The sequence below is a fragment of the Taeniopygia guttata genome, chromosome 10 (genome assembly GCF_048771995.1).
Source record: "Taeniopygia guttata chromosome 10, bTaeGut7.mat, whole genome shotgun sequence".
In the NCBI taxonomy this organism is placed as follows: domain Eukaryota; kingdom Metazoa; phylum Chordata; class Aves; order Passeriformes; family Estrildidae; genus Taeniopygia; species Taeniopygia guttata.
The window spans coordinates 2,847,912-2,864,258 of NC_133035.1; the positions used below are offsets into that span (position 1 = coordinate 2,847,912).

At 51.5% G+C, this 16,347-nt stretch overlaps 1 protein-coding gene and 1 long non-coding RNA gene across 2 annotated transcripts in view; one reads left to right on the plus strand and one right to left on the minus strand.

Annotated features, from left to right (window-relative positions):
* Positions 1-246: 246 nt before the first annotated feature.
* On the minus strand, positions 247-1,964 carry LOC140684780 (uncharacterized). The gene is made up of 2 exons (XR_012057580.1): positions 1,592-1,964; positions 247-574 (listed from the first exon to the last, which is right to left on the minus strand). It is a non-coding gene; the product is annotated as an uncharacterized lncRNA (long non-coding RNA).
* The window catches only part of HCN4 (hyperpolarization activated cyclic nucleotide gated potassium channel 4), a 97,163-nt gene continuing 82,779 nt past the window's right edge, over positions 1,964-16,347 (plus strand). Inside the window, exon 1 of the mRNA XM_072933954.1 lies at positions 1,964-3,197. Coding sequence (XP_072790055.1) covers positions 2,494-3,197 — 704 coding nt within the window. The 5' untranslated portion in view covers positions 1,964-2,493. The remainder of the gene's footprint in view (positions 3,198-16,347) is intronic.

The following is a 16,347-nucleotide window of genomic DNA, read 5'->3' on the forward strand; positions in this document are numbered from 1 at the left end:
ACGTCCTTGCCTGCTCTGTCACTCGCTGGGAACACGAGGGACTAGGCTTAAGAAGCTGCATCAGTTTCAGGTGTTGGTGCACCTCATTAATCAAAACACATCCTTTTGGAAGGCAGTTGATTGCAGCTGAGGCACAGAAGTGCTTACACCTCAGCATCCCTAGTGCCTGCAGGAGGGAAGAAAAACAGGGAAAAGACCTTTAGTGCTCTCCCTGGCTTAGTTCACCTTATCAAATCTGCAGGAGCATCGGAAAAATGAAATTTATTTCCCAGAAAAGCTCGTTCTATTAGAAATTGTGATGAAAATAATAATATTAAATGATATTTACACTGTGGAGTATTTGGAATGAGTCACAGGCAGTCTGGCTGTGCCAGGAGGTGGGAGTAGAAGAGGAGCAGGTAGAACACATGGGGGAAATGATTCGGGAGAGAGCGAGGGAGAGGCAAACAAAGATGAGGAAGCATGTGCTGTGTGTGTGCTCGGTGGAGTCACTGCTGAGGAGCATTTCCTTGCCGTGGAGCTGCAGGAACATCCTGGTGCTCTGCATGGCACAGTCACCGCTGGCCAGTGGTTCCTGCAAGGGAAAAGGGGAGTATTTGCTCCCAAAGCAGCAGCAGCGCAGAGGTGAGGTGGGGATTTCCTCCCTGCCTGCCGTGGGCATTCCTTGCTGTGCTCAGCCTCCCTGCCTGCGCACTTCACGTGGTTTCCTTCCCTTAGCAGGTAGCATTTGCAATGTCTGAAACAACAAACATTCTAGAAAGCCTCAGATGCTGAATCTCTGCAAAAACATACACCAAAATCTCTCATATGGCCAAACAGATTGTTAATTTTACTCTACTGGTTTCACAGGCTTGGCACTAGGAGCTATTTGAACCACTTTATCAATCTAGGAGCTTTTTAAACAGAATAAGCAGCCATTCCTAAAGAAGCACAGGCAGGGCTGATTGCCACCTCTTTCCCTCTTTCTCTCCAGTATGAGAAGGAAGGGAAATGGCTCGTTGTAGGCGTTTTCCCCCGCTGCTTTTGCCTCTGTGGCAGGCGGTGCCCTGTGGGCAGCAGTGAGGGGCAGCAGCATTGGCAGCCGGAGCCGTTTCCCGAGCAGCCTCGGCGGGCGGTGCTGACTCAGGAGCCCCCTGGGAAGTGGGGTTCCCCCGCCGCGGGGAGAGCCCACGCAGCCCGCACTGCCAGCCCAGCCTCCGCAGGCCAGCGGCGGAGCTCGCCCAGATGCAGCTGCCCTGTATTTATTCGCTTTTGCATGACTTCTCCTCATCCGACCCCGCAGGAGAGCAGTAGTACCGACAGCCAGGGAAAAAGGGTCCTTCCAAACCTCCTGCGGACGGGGGCAAAGGCAGCGTGTTCCCGGCAGGTGAACTTTGCTAGGGAACGCGGGCACTCCCGAGCCCTTGCTTTGCATGCAAGTGAGATTTTCAAGGTGAACCGCTGGTTTTCCTTTAGATTTGGGTTCGCCCCTTCCCACAAAACCCCCCGTGCCCTCACAAGCAAACCTGCCCCCGGCAGCCACACCTCCGGGCGGAGCAGGGAGCGCCCGCATCCGAGAGAAAAAGGAATATTCTCGCTCCTATTTATTTACTTGTCATGTTTACGATGCTGCTGTTGATAAGCTGGCGGCAGCCCGGCTGCCGTGGCCGCTAGCGCGGGGCGGGCCCGGGGCCCGGCGCTGCCCGGTGTCCGCAGCGCGGTGCCCGCAGCGCCCGGGGCGCGGTGCCCGCGGCGGCGGCGGCACAGCCCCGCGGTTGCCGGGCGTTGCCCCTTTAAGAAGCCCGGGTGCTGTCTCAGGTAGGCAGAGCCTGTGCGCTGTAGTCGCTCCTATGGCAACCCAATAGAATGGGATCGCTTCATGAATATTCCCAGGAGCAGGGGCTGCATGAGGAATAAGTGATGACAGTGATGTAAGCAAGCAGTGGCCGCTGCAGGTTGCAGTTCATTGTGTTATTGGCCGGCAGGTTGAGGAGTTTGAGGCTTGAGCTTCGCTTTCCGGATGATGTCTGCCCGCCGGGAGCCACGGCACATTTGCATCTCGAAGCCAACATGGCAAGGCGGCTGCTGCCGCCGCTGCCGCCCTCCCTCGCCTTCCAGCCAGAAGTGTGTGGCTCTCCTCTAGACTACTTGCCCAGTGCTCAGCATCTGAGCAGACAGGGATTGCAGTAACACTCATCAAGGGGAGACAAGCAGCAAGTAGCCAAATCGGGACAACGGAGAAGGGGGAGCTTTTTGCCTTCCCTCTTTTTTTTTTTTTCTTTTTCTTTTTTTTTTTTTTCCCTCCCTCATTCCCTTCCTTTCTGGATGCAGAGCCTGTTTTTGATGCAGAGCCTGTGGATGCCACAGCCTGGTAAGGAGATGACACGCCAGTCCCTGGTCCCCCGTGCCCCGTGAGCCGGGGGCAGGGGCCTGGGGGCAGTGCCGTTTCCCCTCGCTGGGCAGAGCGGGGGGGTCTCTCCCTGTCCCCGAGCAGCAGCAGCAGCAGCAGCGGCCATGGACAAGCTGCCCCCCTCCATGCGCAAGAGACTCTACAGCCTGCCCCAGCAGATCGGACCCAAGGCGTCGATCATGGACGAGGAGGATGACAGCGACAAGGACACCCGCAGGAAAAGCATCAGGCTCAAGCCACTGCCTTCGCCCTCTGCTGGGAGCACCCGGGCCCTCGGAGGGGACCCCGGCCGAGGGGGGGACCCCGGCCTGCTGGAGACGGAGGCCGGCGGCAAGGGCGCCAAGACCAGCACCAACGGGGACTGCCGCCGCTTCAAAGGGAGCCTGTCCTCGCTCACCAGCAGGCACCTCCACGATGCGGCCGAGGAGAAGCGGCTCATCGGCGGCGAGGGGGAGCCGGCCTCTCCCGGGGAGGACAAGAGCCCCCCCGGCAGCGGGGAGCTGGAGCAGGGGCTGCCTGTGCCCCCAGCGCCCGCCTCCCCCCCGGAGCCCCAGCAGCCGCCCCCCCGGGCCTGCTCCTCGACCTCCATCAAAGTGGAGGGAGGTGGAGGGTGCGACCAGATCACCCCAGATGAGGAGCAGAGGCTCGGCCAGGCCGGTTTCATGCAGAGGCAGTTCGGGGCCATGCTCCAGCCGGGGGTCAACAAATTCTCCTTGAGAATGTTTGGCAGCCAGAAGGCCGTGGAGAGGGAGCAGGAAAGAGTTAAGTCTGCCGGGTTCTGGATCATCCATCCCTACAGCGACTTCAGGTACAACCCACCCCTTTCCAAGCCCCCCTTTCCCGGCCCACTTCAAAACAGCTGTCCAGCCCCTTCCCATGCCACCTCCAGCACAGGGCACCCACCCCAACAGAACTTTCCTGGGTCATTTCCTAGCCAGAGGAGCTGGAGGACACAGCCAAGATCTGCTCCACTCAAACAAGCTGCAGGTTTCCTTTACATTTCACCTTAATTTTAGTGTCCCCACACTATTAGTAATTTTAAATTGTTTTTAAACCAATTGTCTTTGGGTTTTTACAATGGAAATGCTCTCTTTAAGTTCATTGTAAATAGGAAAAGCTGTTCCCACCTGATGCACAACTTTAGATCTCTGATCTTAACTAGTCCTGCATTTCCATGGATGCTCTGCCTGATTGATGCTTCCCATTTTCACACCTCCAAGTCCTCTCCCTGCTCCTTCCGAAGAGTTAGGCAGGGATGTTGCTACTGTTGCTAATGTGTAGGCATCTTACTGCAGCATGGCTTGTCAGGAATTAGGATGTGCAGGGGATGGCATGCTCGTGAAAGAGATTCTTAACAGAGAAAGAGCCTCTTTTGCATCTGTACATCCTCATTTGCAAAATTAGTTTGGATTGGGAATAGTTAACACTGACTTTGCCAAAGTAATGGCTTGCTCTCACTCCACACCAACATTTCCATTCAGGTTAATAAGGAAATAAACTTGGAAACCCTAGAGCCAGTTTTTGCAAAGTCCTGTATAGTTCTGCATAGAGGGTCTGTGTTTGGGTATTTCTGAGCAAAGTACTCTCTGCTGCACAGGTGAACTGTCCTCTGCAATATGTATGTAAAGCAATCAATAATTAATTACTGAGTGCAATCAATGGCTAAGGTTTATTGCTTCAACTTTAATTACAACAGGCTTACATCTCCCATTTAAAAGCACACAGGAGAAGAATATTAGTCAAACATACCTTTGTCACACTACATGATTTTATTGAATGTGTGGACTCTGCAAGGAACCATGCACGATTCCCACAAACACAGTTAGTGAGATAATTGCAGGAAGGAGTTTCAGGGTGGATTTGGCCTCCCAAAGGCAGGAATGACAGAAACCTCTTGACACCACCTATTAGGGATTTAGCAAGCAGCCCACATGCTTAGCGGATTCAGCACTGGCACTGACCAGATTCCTTGATATTTGCTTGGATTAACAAATGTTATTAGAAGGCTCTGTGAGTTGGAAGACTGCACTGTCATTTAAATTCAGTGCATTCAAGTGTCCCAAGCACACAGCTGACTGAGCTTAGGAGGGTTTCCAGCAGCTACAGCATGATGCAGAGTCCTTGCAAGCACAGCCTTACCCAATCCCACACTGGAACCAGGAGAAAATTGCCTCCCAGTGAGACTGACCAAGTAATAGCTCCCAAACTGAAATGTGAGAATGAGCAGCTTTCAAAAGAACAAAACCAGTTTCGTACTCTCTGCTATATTTGCAGTATTTGCCATGAGTCTGGAGTTTAACTGCTGCATTTTCTTGGGTTATTCTAGCAAGGCGTGCTCTGTGTGTTGCACCCTCAGGAAATTTGAGGTTTAGTCTCTGCATTGTATCTGGAGTTAGACAAAAGCAGTTTTCAGCTTCCTTCTGTCTCTGTAGTGGGTTTATTCCCTTCCATATCTGTGCCTGTTTTCAGCACAGAACCGGCCTGGCAAACTTCAGCAGCAGGAGATGAGGTAACCACCTTGCCCAAGGTGAGATGGTCCCAAGAGTTTGGAATGTTAAGGTTCCTACAGAACCAGTGCTTATTCTATAAGATGATGAGGTAACTTTTCATTCCTGAGGCACTTGGCTATGGGGCCAGTTCTAGCCTTGCCCAAAGGAATGGAGTCTGCTGGCAAGCCCTGGCTCCCTGAGCCCGATGATGGCACAGAGCTGCTGGCATGGAGCTGTGTGTGCGCGCAGAGCTCTGTGGGTGCACTGCTGGTGTTAATAACAGCCCCTGCCCTAAGCTGGGAAGGCACAGGGAGCTGTGTGTCTGTACCCTGGGACATTCCAGATGGGCCGGTTTCCTTGGGAGCTGGTGTAGCAGCCCAGCCCAGCCCAGCCCAGCGCAGCCCAGCCCAGCCCAGCCCAGCCCAGCCCAGCCCAGCCCAGCCCAGCCCAGCCCAGCCCAGCAGCACAGGCTGTGTCCCTGCTGTCCCCCTGGGCCTGGGCAGTGGGGTGAGTGTCTGGAGCCATGTTCTGAGACCAGGAGAAGCTGGATGCACCACTGCCTGCTCAGGGGGGATATTTCCAGGGAGGTTGTGTTCACCCCTGTTTCTAGGTCACCTGCAGCAGATCTGCTTGGACAGGAATGCTGCTTAGAGAACTTGGCTTCCATGGAAAGTGACCTGTGGACAATGGCTGCCTTGAAGGGGAAGAGTGGGAGCCTTCCCACCTTCTGTTTGGGCTTTGTGTTCCCTCTTGCCCTCTGCTAAAGCATATCTCTTTGAAAGAACTCCTGTGAATATGGCTAACATTTTTTCACCTCTGGAATTGCAGCAGATTGCACCAAAGAGCAGATCTTATCAAAATATTTGCAAGAGCTGTATCTGTGCCCCAAAGGAGGGTGCTGTGTGCTCGGGGAATTACGCAGTGCAATTCCTGAGTGCTCCGTGTTCCAGCCAGGTGCGGATCCCGGAGCCTCGGGATCTTGGAGGCTCCATTATCCTGCCCTTGGCTGGCACCAAGGCTGTGCAGCAGCGTTTGCTGGTCAAGTTTCAAAGTGAAGAGAGGGTTTAGACCCTGAGCTGCCTTTCTGTGCCTTTGGAGGAAGCTGCCTCCCCTCTGCGAGCGAGGTGCACGTCCAGGCTCCGGGGCTGCAGCCCTCGTGACTGCCGGCTCCGGGCAGCTGGAGCTGGGAAGTTTGCATGGAACACTCCAGGCCGATGCACTGCTGTGAAATGACATTGGTGCAATTCTCCGACTCCACGGAGTCGCTGCTCCTTCTCACTCTGCTTCCAGAGGAGTTCCTGATTTGGAATGGAACAGAGGCTTTCATCATTGTCTCATTAAATTACCATTTTAGCATCTAGCAGGGCTAATTCCGGTGGCAAATCTATGACCCTCCAAGAGTAAAACAAATTAATATAGATTCAGGCTCTGTTGATCTCTGCTTTTAGTCCATTGTGAGGGGAAAAGACACCAAATGACTTTTATAAAAATCAAGCTCAGTGCCCCTGAGTACTCCTGACTAATGCAGTGGGCTGGTTCTAGAAGCACTTAAAAGGTGTCTTATCAATTTCTAATGAAAATTAAGAATCCTGGCTCCCATTCTGAGGTGCAGATGTGTGTGCTGGCAGCTGGAGTTCATTTGCATCTGTGGTTGATTGCACATCAGTGCAGAGCCACACTGTATTTCCTAGATCAAGATTTATCTGTGACTTTGAAAGCTCTTCCACTGAATAGACAGAATTGTATTTTATTGCTTAGAGGAAGCATTGATCCAGTACAATTGGTTTAATAAAAAAATTCCAGACAAACAATGATCTGTCTAGTTCATAGCTGACTGAAGCATATGGTTGTAGCTGCTGCCCAGAATTGCTTGCAAAAAAAGTGTAGCATGCTGCTTTTAGAAAGACCTGAGAACAGATACACTATCTGAGGGCCCAAAATAGTCCCAGCAGTGGATGTAAATAGAACTGCACATTATTCACTGCCCAGTAATCTATTAACTTCCTCACAGTGAAGAGAAGCTGCTGTCTCTTTGAAAACAATGGCAAACATTCCGTTCGATAGCAGACCCAGCTACAGATTTTAGGATTCTTCTTTTCAGTGCTGTCCATTACTTGTAATACTTGTGTGCAAACAGATCCTTTCTTTTGTTTGCTTCCTCTGCCAGCACTCCCTGGCTGCTGGGACCCTGGGGAGGTTTCTGTGGCAGCAAAAACCAGGTGCTCAGGTGGGAGGAATGAGGGGAAAGAACAAAATCACTGCTTCCCTTCATGCTGCAGTGTCCCTCAGCTTCCTTCTCGGGGGGAATCAGTGAGATCTACTAATTATAGTCCTAAGAGCTGAACCCAGTAGCACTGTGGGATGGAGCAGAAATGGGAGGGATGTGTTTACCTTTCCCACTCTCCTGAGCAGGTCTGATTTCCAGTGCCTCTCCAAGTGCTTTTGTGGCTGTGCACACTGTTCTCACTGGGAAGCTTTTCCCCGTGCTTTAGAAGGGTAAACAATTGGTGGAGAGTCCAGCAGTGCTGACTGACTGGCAGCTCCCTGCTCTCAGGCAATAATGCCCTTTTGTCCATCTCCTGCCCAAAGTGCTGCTCCTTGTGCTGCCCTCCCTCCATTCCTGCCCACGCCCCAGCGCTGAGTCCACGACTTGCCCTTTGCTCCAAGTGCCTGGCACAGAGCAGGATGTGCAGCACTTGGGACTTCTGGCTCAGGGAAAGGGTGGGGAGCAGTGGCTTTGGTGGCAGGACCTGTGCCAGGTGTTGGGCTCCAACAGGAGTTGGGGGCAGCTCCCAGGCTTGGCTCTCTTCTCCTCCTCTCTGTGATGATGGTGTATCCCTGGGGTGGCAGGGGGACGCTGAACATGGAGATTGGAGACAGATCCCGCTGCCTTTGCTGCAGAGAACTTCCCAGCCAAATCCCAGGGCACTCTGCTGGAGCAGAACAAGGGGATAATCCAAATTCTGCTGAACACATGGATTGGGTCCCTGTTGTCTTCAGTGCACTTGGAGTCAGGCTGCAGAAGAACCATGGCTGTGTGACTGTCTTAGTTGAGATGGTCACAATAAAAAGCAACACACTCCATTTCTCCATTTTCAGAAGGCTTCAAACTTTATTTTGTTACAGCATTCATGCTTTTTATACATTCTTGCAAAACTCATAAGTTTACACTTTATTCATTGGTTATGAGAGACAAAGTGCTTATTGGAAGAGGCAGTTGCAGGTTTCTCTTATTTATCCTTCTTTCTTTCTTGGTTTCTGTGTAAAGGACCTTGGTAGGAAATTCTTTCAGGGGTAAACATGGATCCTATTCTCAGATTTCTCCCTGCCTCACAGAAGTCCCTGTAAAACCTCTTTCACATGTGACCATGAGCTAAGGGAGTGAAACTCCTGCATCCATACTTGCCGTGCCCAAAGGCAAGGCAGGCTTTGTGCCCCAGCTCACTTGTCAGGAGGCAGAGGATAAATAATCCCACACCAGACAGTCCATGGAGGAGTCCAGATTTTTGTAGGAAACATGTTCACATGCCTCAGCTGGAAAACAGAAAGGCCTCAGGAAAGGCAGCACCTCAGTGGGTCATCATGATAAACTGTTTTAGGACTGATATTATGGTATTTTCACGTGGAGAAAATGAGATAAAATAATATGAATAAATAGTAAAGCAAGCATTGAGATTTAACAAAGAGCTATGGTTAAGATTTTTGCATAAACTTAAGCCAGGCTCTTCATACCAGTCTCTGCCAACAGATGAAGACATTATCTCTCCCAGAGAAGCCCCTCCCCAATACACTCAGGGATGGCTCCTTTGGGAAAAATAATTTAATGTTTTCTCCATCTCTTCTTGTAAGATAACATATCTTATTTATTATATCTTATTCAGATCCTGATGTGAAAAAAAAAGTTAATTTTCTCACGGCTTTACAAAATATTCACTATGCTAACAATAAATGTTCAACTCACTTCCTGACAGCAAGGAAATTGGAAATATCATCCTGAGGTTATCGTGAGGTGGCACAGACTGGTGGGGATTGAGGTAAAACCATCCCTGACCTGGGTGTGGTGCAACTGAGGCGCAGCTGTGCAGAGCAGGAGGCCTCTGCCCTTGGTCAGAGCTCTGCCCTGGGGGCTCGGCAGGGAATGGGCCATCCCTGGCACTCAGACGGGCTAATGAGGACCTGTGTGAGGAGCCATGGGTGCCTTGAGAGGACTGGGCACATTCTGGTTTGGACCATTTGTTAGGCTGGCTCTGTGAGCAGCCAGACTGGGAAATGGGCCCATCCCTCCCACCCTCTTCCCAAGCCTCTGCTACTTGTTGGTTTGTCTGTTGTTATAGCAAAAAATAATCACTGCTGTAAACAATGACATCGTGTTCTCTGCCATCCTCATCTCAGAGTATTATTGCAGTTACAGCTTGGGACTGGGCTCCTTGCCTGCCACTTCTGCAGGAGCTTTCTGGCAGAGGGGGAGGCTCCAGGGCTCTGTTCACCTGCCCTGGCCATCACATCCTACCTGCAGTTCCTCCTCTCTTCCACTGCAAACCTGCCAGGCTGGGCAAGAAATGGGCTCCTGCAGAAAATCTCCTGCACACGCCTGCCCCAAGCTCACCCTCCCACCTTGGAGGAGGCAGGAATCCTCTGGGATGCACTGGTTTGATCCGTGTCCTGACTGTAACAGCACAGCCAAGCTCCGGTCTGCTGTTTCCTACCCGAAGCTTTTGACTTTGCAGTCTGATTTTTAGTGCAGTGTTTTGTAGAGTTGTTAGGGTTTTCAGAACACCTCAGTGTCTCCCTTTGGCATGTCTCTGGAGTCATTAGCAGGTGTGGAGCTGTTCAGGGCTGTGCTGCACTGCCCTCTGCTCTGAAGGAAGCAGTGGCTGGAGCAGTGAGCTACAGCAAGGGAAAGAAGCTGCACCACATTCCAGGGCTACTCCAGGCTCCAAAGGAAACACAGTCTGCCTGTTGTAATTCCTGCTTGTTTCCTCCTTCTCGCTTCAGCCCTGCTCTCTCCAACCTGTTGTGTTCCCCATCAAACTTGAAGTTTGTGTTTCTCATCCCACCAGGGCCAGCTCCATTTTCTAGGCTCCTCGTGGCAGGTGTCTTGTCCAGGCAGTCCTAGATGCCAATATCCAGCTTCTTTCTCATCTGATCACTGATTTCCACCTTGTTTGCAGTATACCTCTCCCCCTCACCCCTTGCCACGTTCCAGTGTGTTGGGTTGGCATTTACTCAGTCCACTTCCAGTCTCCATCCTTATCCTTCAGCTTTTTCTCTGGGTGGGTCTCTGCAAATCAATTCCTTCTCCTCCTACATATTCTTAGTTGCTGTTGTCCTTCTGACACTTTCAACAACCTCAGTTTTCTCCGTCCCCTTCCTGACTTAAGAATGGATCATTTTTCCCAGTAATTTAAAACCTTTACACATTATCCTTCTCCTTATCCTTGGACACTGCCAATGTTTAGACAAAAGCTACCCATTTTCTAGTTTTTAAACTTGAAAGATCTCAATCCTCAGACCTAAGCATTTAACATGATGAATTTGTCTGGAAGCACAATCTCCACTGCAGGAGAATGAAACAAATTTTATTTGAAGGGAAAATGTGGTTTCTGAGGGTAAAACCCACAGAGTCAGTATAGGACTTTGCAGCACTATTTTAAGGAGGTAAACTTGGGGTTTCAATCCAGTCTTATTCTGGTTAGATAACTGTGCTAGTGCTTTCTGTGGCACTGAGGGTTTTTCTGCTCTAGAATCACTGCTACTGCACTGAAATCCATTTATTATACCGATAAAAGAGTGATCTTTGTCTGCAGATAACATAGTGTCATTTTAGCTTGAAACCATTGAAATTTGTCTTTGTTTCTGATGTGTTATGAGCATCTCATTAGCAAGCCCATGAATCCCTCAGTTTGCTCTCAAAACCAGCTATCTGAGCTCTCATCTTTGCCAGAGCAGAGATTTCCTCCTTTCTCTTATTTTTGAAAGCTGTGTTGGTGCCAAGGCAGTTATAGGTCAATTGAGTTATTGTTGGTTCTAATTGGCACTCTAACAAGCTATTAAATCAATTTACCTACAGATGAATGTCACTCAAAAAGCAAGGTGCCAGCTCCTTTTGAGAACTTCAAAAAGCCCATTTCCACTGCTGAGTGTGAGGGAAAGGTCAGGCTGCAGGGAAGTGGCTACTTGAGATTTGCCCCCAGAGTGTTTGTGCCATGAGCTCTGTGGCTGAACACAGGCCAGGCTGTGAGGAGGGATAAGAGCATTCTCACAACTCCAGGCCAGGAGGAAGACTTAAGAACATCACCAGCTCTGACAGATCTCTTGCATCCCTTGCTGGGTGTGTAAGGAAGCATGGGCTTACTTCCATGTGGAAGGATCCAGGTGCTGTCCTCCTCCTTCCCAGGTGTGTGTCCCACATGCTTTCCTGTGGCTGTGCATGCAGGTGCAGTGTCCACCACCATCTTCCAAGCTGGTGACATCATTGCCTTTTGAGTGGCTGGAGATTCAGAGCCATTATGGCGAACAGGGTTGATTTAAGTTCCTTTCTGAAACGTTTGGATGACCTCTCCCCCCAGCAGCACTGCAGAGCTCATCCCCACGGAGCTGAGCACTCCTTGGCTGTAAACCTGTCACTCCTGAGCCTGCAGGGCAGGACAAGGGCTCTTACCCAAGCATCCCTGCCAGTCAGAGGCCAAGCTGCTGTCCAGAACGAGCAGTGAGGAGGGCTCAGGCCCCCTCAAGTGGGCTGGGGTTTGGTGAGGCTCAGGGCAGAGCAGGACGCAGCTTGGCTCCGTGCAGCTCTGCAGTGCTGACAGCACCAAGCCCGGGTTTGTCAGCAGGCACAGCACTCAGGACTCCAGAAACACAGCAGGGGGAGCAGATGTGTCCTGGGCTAGCAAGGTGCTCTTAGAGAGACCTTTTCCTGCCCCTTTCCCATGCTGCATGCTTTGCTAGCTGGGAAGTCCCTTCGCAAACTGGAATTATTCATTGTGTGCAGTATCAAATGTGGTGACTGCGTGCCTGGTGTTAGCACCAGGCTGGAGGAAAACCAGGCTCTTATCTCCCGAGGAGATGCTGCAGGCAGCAGGGGAAGACAGTGCCGTGAGAGCAAAGCAGATGAGCAGCCAAGGGGGAATTCCAAGGTCAGCTTGAGGGCCCACCACTTCCACGTTCCAGGGGCACAGCAGCTTCCCCAGCGATGCAGAGAGCTAATCTCATTTGTGGTGACTCGTCCAAATGTGCTAATTAAGGATTTAACTCGCAGCCTCTTTGGATGGAGAGGTTGTCTGTGTGTGTGCATGCATTGTTCCAGAGCTCAGAGGCAGGAGAGGAGCTGCAGGTTGCCAGCTGACTCGGTGCAGGAGCTCTAACTCCTGGTTTTTCCTTGTCACAGCTGTGCCCAGGGTGTTTGTGAGTGCCAGGCAATCAGGAGCTGTGCAGGAAGTAACTGGAAACCACAAGGAAATTTGCACTATTGGGGTCTCCTCTCCTTTATTCCCATTGTGATGGGCTCCTCTGCTGCTGTGTCTGCAGCACAGGCGCTCCTCCCTCATCCCACTGTGAGTTGGGAGCACAGGAACTCTGCCTGGAGTCACTTCTGCTCCTGGTCAGAACCTGGGCACTGTTACAGTGTGATCCTCATCCCACCCGAGCACGGGGAGGGCATGGAAAACCCTGGAAAACCCGGGGAGATCCATTTGGATGTGCTGGGTGTGGGAAAGCAGCGGCTGGCGGTTATCAGTGCTTGGGAGGAGATAACAGCTGCGTTCCAGAGACTGGGGGACTCCACAAACCCTGTCCTTGGAGGTGCTGTCAGGCAAGGGGCTCAGCTCTGCACTGACACCTCTCAGCAGGGCACTTGTGCCTGTCGGGGGCACTGGGGGCAGGGGACCCCCTCCCCGTGCCCCGTTGTGTCCAGGTGCAGAGCCAGCTCAGGGACACCCTGGCTCTGCGTGGGGCACAGCTGGGCAGTGCCCGCCTCACTCTGCCATGTCCTGCACCAGCTCTCCCGACAGCCCCGGAGATAAGAGAAAAGATAATGGTGCCTGCCTCCGTGCAGCTTTTTTAACAACAGCAAACACACTTTCATTAAGCACAAATTCTTGATACTTCACCTTTCCCCCTTCACTTCAAAGTACTAATGCATGCACAAGTTACACTTCTATTAATAACAAGAGGAATATATTTTTCCATCTCTATTTTCCTGTGAATCGTGGGGAGGGCAGGAGGAGGGACCAGTCTAGACTGCAGATGATGGTCTGTTCTCCTTGATGCCCATACAAAGCACTCGTATCGTGCTCATTTAGCTGTGGATGCTCTTGGAATGACAAGCAGTGCCTAGCAGACAGAAGGACAAGCTGGAAGGGATGGCAGGCATACAGGTTGGCCCTGTGAGCCATCCTGAGCTGAATTCTCCATGCCTTGATTTCTCCAGCTTTAAGAAAAGGGGTGATGGTACTGCCAGGGGCCATGGAAGGTGCTGGATGACTCTAAAATATTTTAATGTAACAGCAGATGCCAGAGGAGATACCAGCAAGGGTGGGATTGGTCTCTACCAGGCAGTTTCATGAAGATTTCTTTGGGATTCTCCTTTTCTGCGTAGTGCTGTAGACTTGGTCTCACCTATTGTCTGCCTTTTATCAGGACCCCAAAAAGCAGTGGATGCATGTACCAACAGGGGATTTCTGAATCTTCAGTTCCTGTGTCTTGATAAGGGAAGAGATTACCAATACTCTCCTGTTCCATATATGGTGCTCTATTGTCTGGCAGGTTTAGAACTAGGCTGGAAAAAGATGGGAAAAAAGCCTGCATGGAGAGGCAGGCAAGATGGATTTTACCTTTTATGTCCATAAATGAGAATTGTGCAGCCCCTGCATGGGGTTTGGAGATGCTCTAAGAAGAAAATGTTCCATTTTTTCCTCACCAGTCATGTGTACTGCAGGGTGTGCTTCCCTTTTCTTTGGGAATATGTGACTCTTGACTTCAGTAAACACTCCCAAATACCTGGTGTGGCACAGGACCTGCAAGGTGTGGCAGCTCTAGAAAACATCTCTGTCCTGGTTTAGGACAATCCCTTAGGCTGGGGGCAGGTGGATCTTGGGATGATGTGTTGTGACCCTTGGCTTTTAGTGCAAACACCACTGTGCTCCGTGCCAGTCCTGGTCAGGGCAGTTCCCTGTGTGTGCTGTGGCTGGCAATCCCGGCCTGTGCCACCGTTGGGAATGGGACAAAAGAAGCACATCTGGCTCACAGACGTGCTGCAGTCAAAGTCCAGGTGTGTCTGTGGCTGCTGGCTAAACCCTGAGTGCTTCTGGACAGCTTTTGGGGCTCAGTTTGTGAAACCACACAGAGGGTTGCACTATTGGGGTCTCCCCTCCTTTATTGCCATTGTGGTGGGCTCCTCTGCTGTGTCTGCAGCACAGGCACTCCTCCCTCATCCCACTCAGTCCCACTGCCTTTCCTTGCCTGCAGATCCTGCTGGGAACTTGGGCCCAAGCCTTCCCAACCAAGGCAAGCCCTTCTGCAGCATGAGCAGGAATTTGGGCTAACAGTGGCAACCGTGGGTATGGCCTAGGACTCCTGCTTTCCAACAGGGGATCTGGAAGCCTCATTTGCAAGTAAATTCACACAGCCAAATCTGCACTGCAGACAAAAAAAGATTTGCCTTGACATCATCTGCCCTGCTCTGCGCTCCGCAGTCAGTCAGGAGAGCAGAGCACAGCTCCAGCCTCTCCAGCTCAGCAGAATTAAGGCTAAGCTTCATCATGAGCTCATGCAAGCTGTTCCCACCCCAAATAATTGGCTGCTGCATGCTTTGTGTCTGTCTAGCCATTGCTGCATGTGGGTGGGTGTGTTGTGTGTGTGTGAATGAGTCTGCTGTGGAAATGAATGCGTAACATCGGGGGTGCAGCTGATAATAAAGTGCCTTGGGAGTGCTGGGGCTGGGAGCAGTGTAAGGCAGAGCTGAGCCCCTCAGACACCTGCACAGAGATCCCTCTGCCTGCTACCACAGTGTGGGCATTCCCACTTCAGACCACCACCATCACTCTTTTTTGCTCTTCCTCCCACCCTAAACCCCCTCAGAAGCATTTCCACCCAGCTGGGATGTAAAAGCAGGACAAAAAGCAGCATAATTCCTCCAAAGCTCCGCCCCTCCATCAGCACAAGCCTCTTTGCAGGTGGAGAGGAAATGCCAGAGGTGCTGGTGTGTCCTTTGGGATGGGAGACAATGTGATCCATGAGCGTGGCTGTGGGGACACTGGTGGATGAAGTCAGGGATGAAACCCCTGTGGGGCTTGGCAGCTGTTCTGGGCTATTGCTCTCACAGAGCTGAGCTGTTCCCAAGCACTTCCAGTGCAATCATCACACACTCTCTCAGCAGTGGCAGGCCAGCAGCATCTCTGCCTGCTCTCCCAGATAAGAGGTGCAGAGACAGGCTGTCAAAGAGCTCAGCAAGGTGCCAGGAGTTGGGCCCTCCCATTTCCTCAGCCTGGATCAAAGCTTCCAGCCTTGCTTTCTCTCCACACCCCCATGCCCAAGATTTTTCTGGGGAAAGGGCAGCTCTTTGAAGTTAGGACAGGTCAGTGGATACTTGTACCTGCCCCAAACTGGGATCCTAAGATCTGCAGCCCAGTTAGGGAAAAAGAATAGGGTTGGCTATTCCTCTAGTGCTGTGGGTCAGAGAGGAGCAGGACTTTCCTACAGCTGGGCACAAGAGGAGAGCAGAGAATTCTTTACAAGCTCTTGCAAAACTTGCTTTTCCTAGGCAAAGTATGGCCCTGGCTGGCTCAGGGAGAGGAAGGGAGGGTATTCCAGTGGAGGAGTTTTGCAGTAATATAAACGACCTAGATCATAAAATCCCATGGCTTTGGCAGAGCAGCTTGTGACCTTTGCAGGCAGGCAGGTGACATTGTGAGTAAGGGCAGTGCAGTTCAGATACTCCAGCTTTGCTCAGCCCCTGCCCTGGAGCTGCAGTGGTTCTGCTGCATTTCTCTCAGCTGCAGGGCTGGGTGAGATCATTCCTCCACACATTCTTGTGGATGCAGGAGGGTTGATCACCATTCCTGTGAAATGAGGCTCATTAGTGGAGCCAAATTCCCAGGTGAGAATGGCCCTGAGGATGAGTTTTCCCCCTTGGAGCCACCTCAGGCCGTGTGTCCATACAGGAACCCCAAATTCCATCGAGGCCCTGTGCTGGCCCTGCGTGGGACCTGCTGGTGCTGCACGGTTGTCACTGATCGCAGACTCCACTCCCAGCTTGGTGCTTGTGCAGTGGCTCCTCAAGGCAGGACTCAGCCAGCCTGGGGCTCTCTTGTACAGTGGAAGTGCTTCAGAGCCCTGAATTTTCTGCTCTTTGCTCACAGAACAGCTATTTCTGATTCAAGGGTGCCTTTCCTGAAGGAGATCCCTAATTTCCTGTCTGAGTAACTAATGAGCTAATAGGGGTTTGGATACACTTGAGAGCAGAGCTGCTCT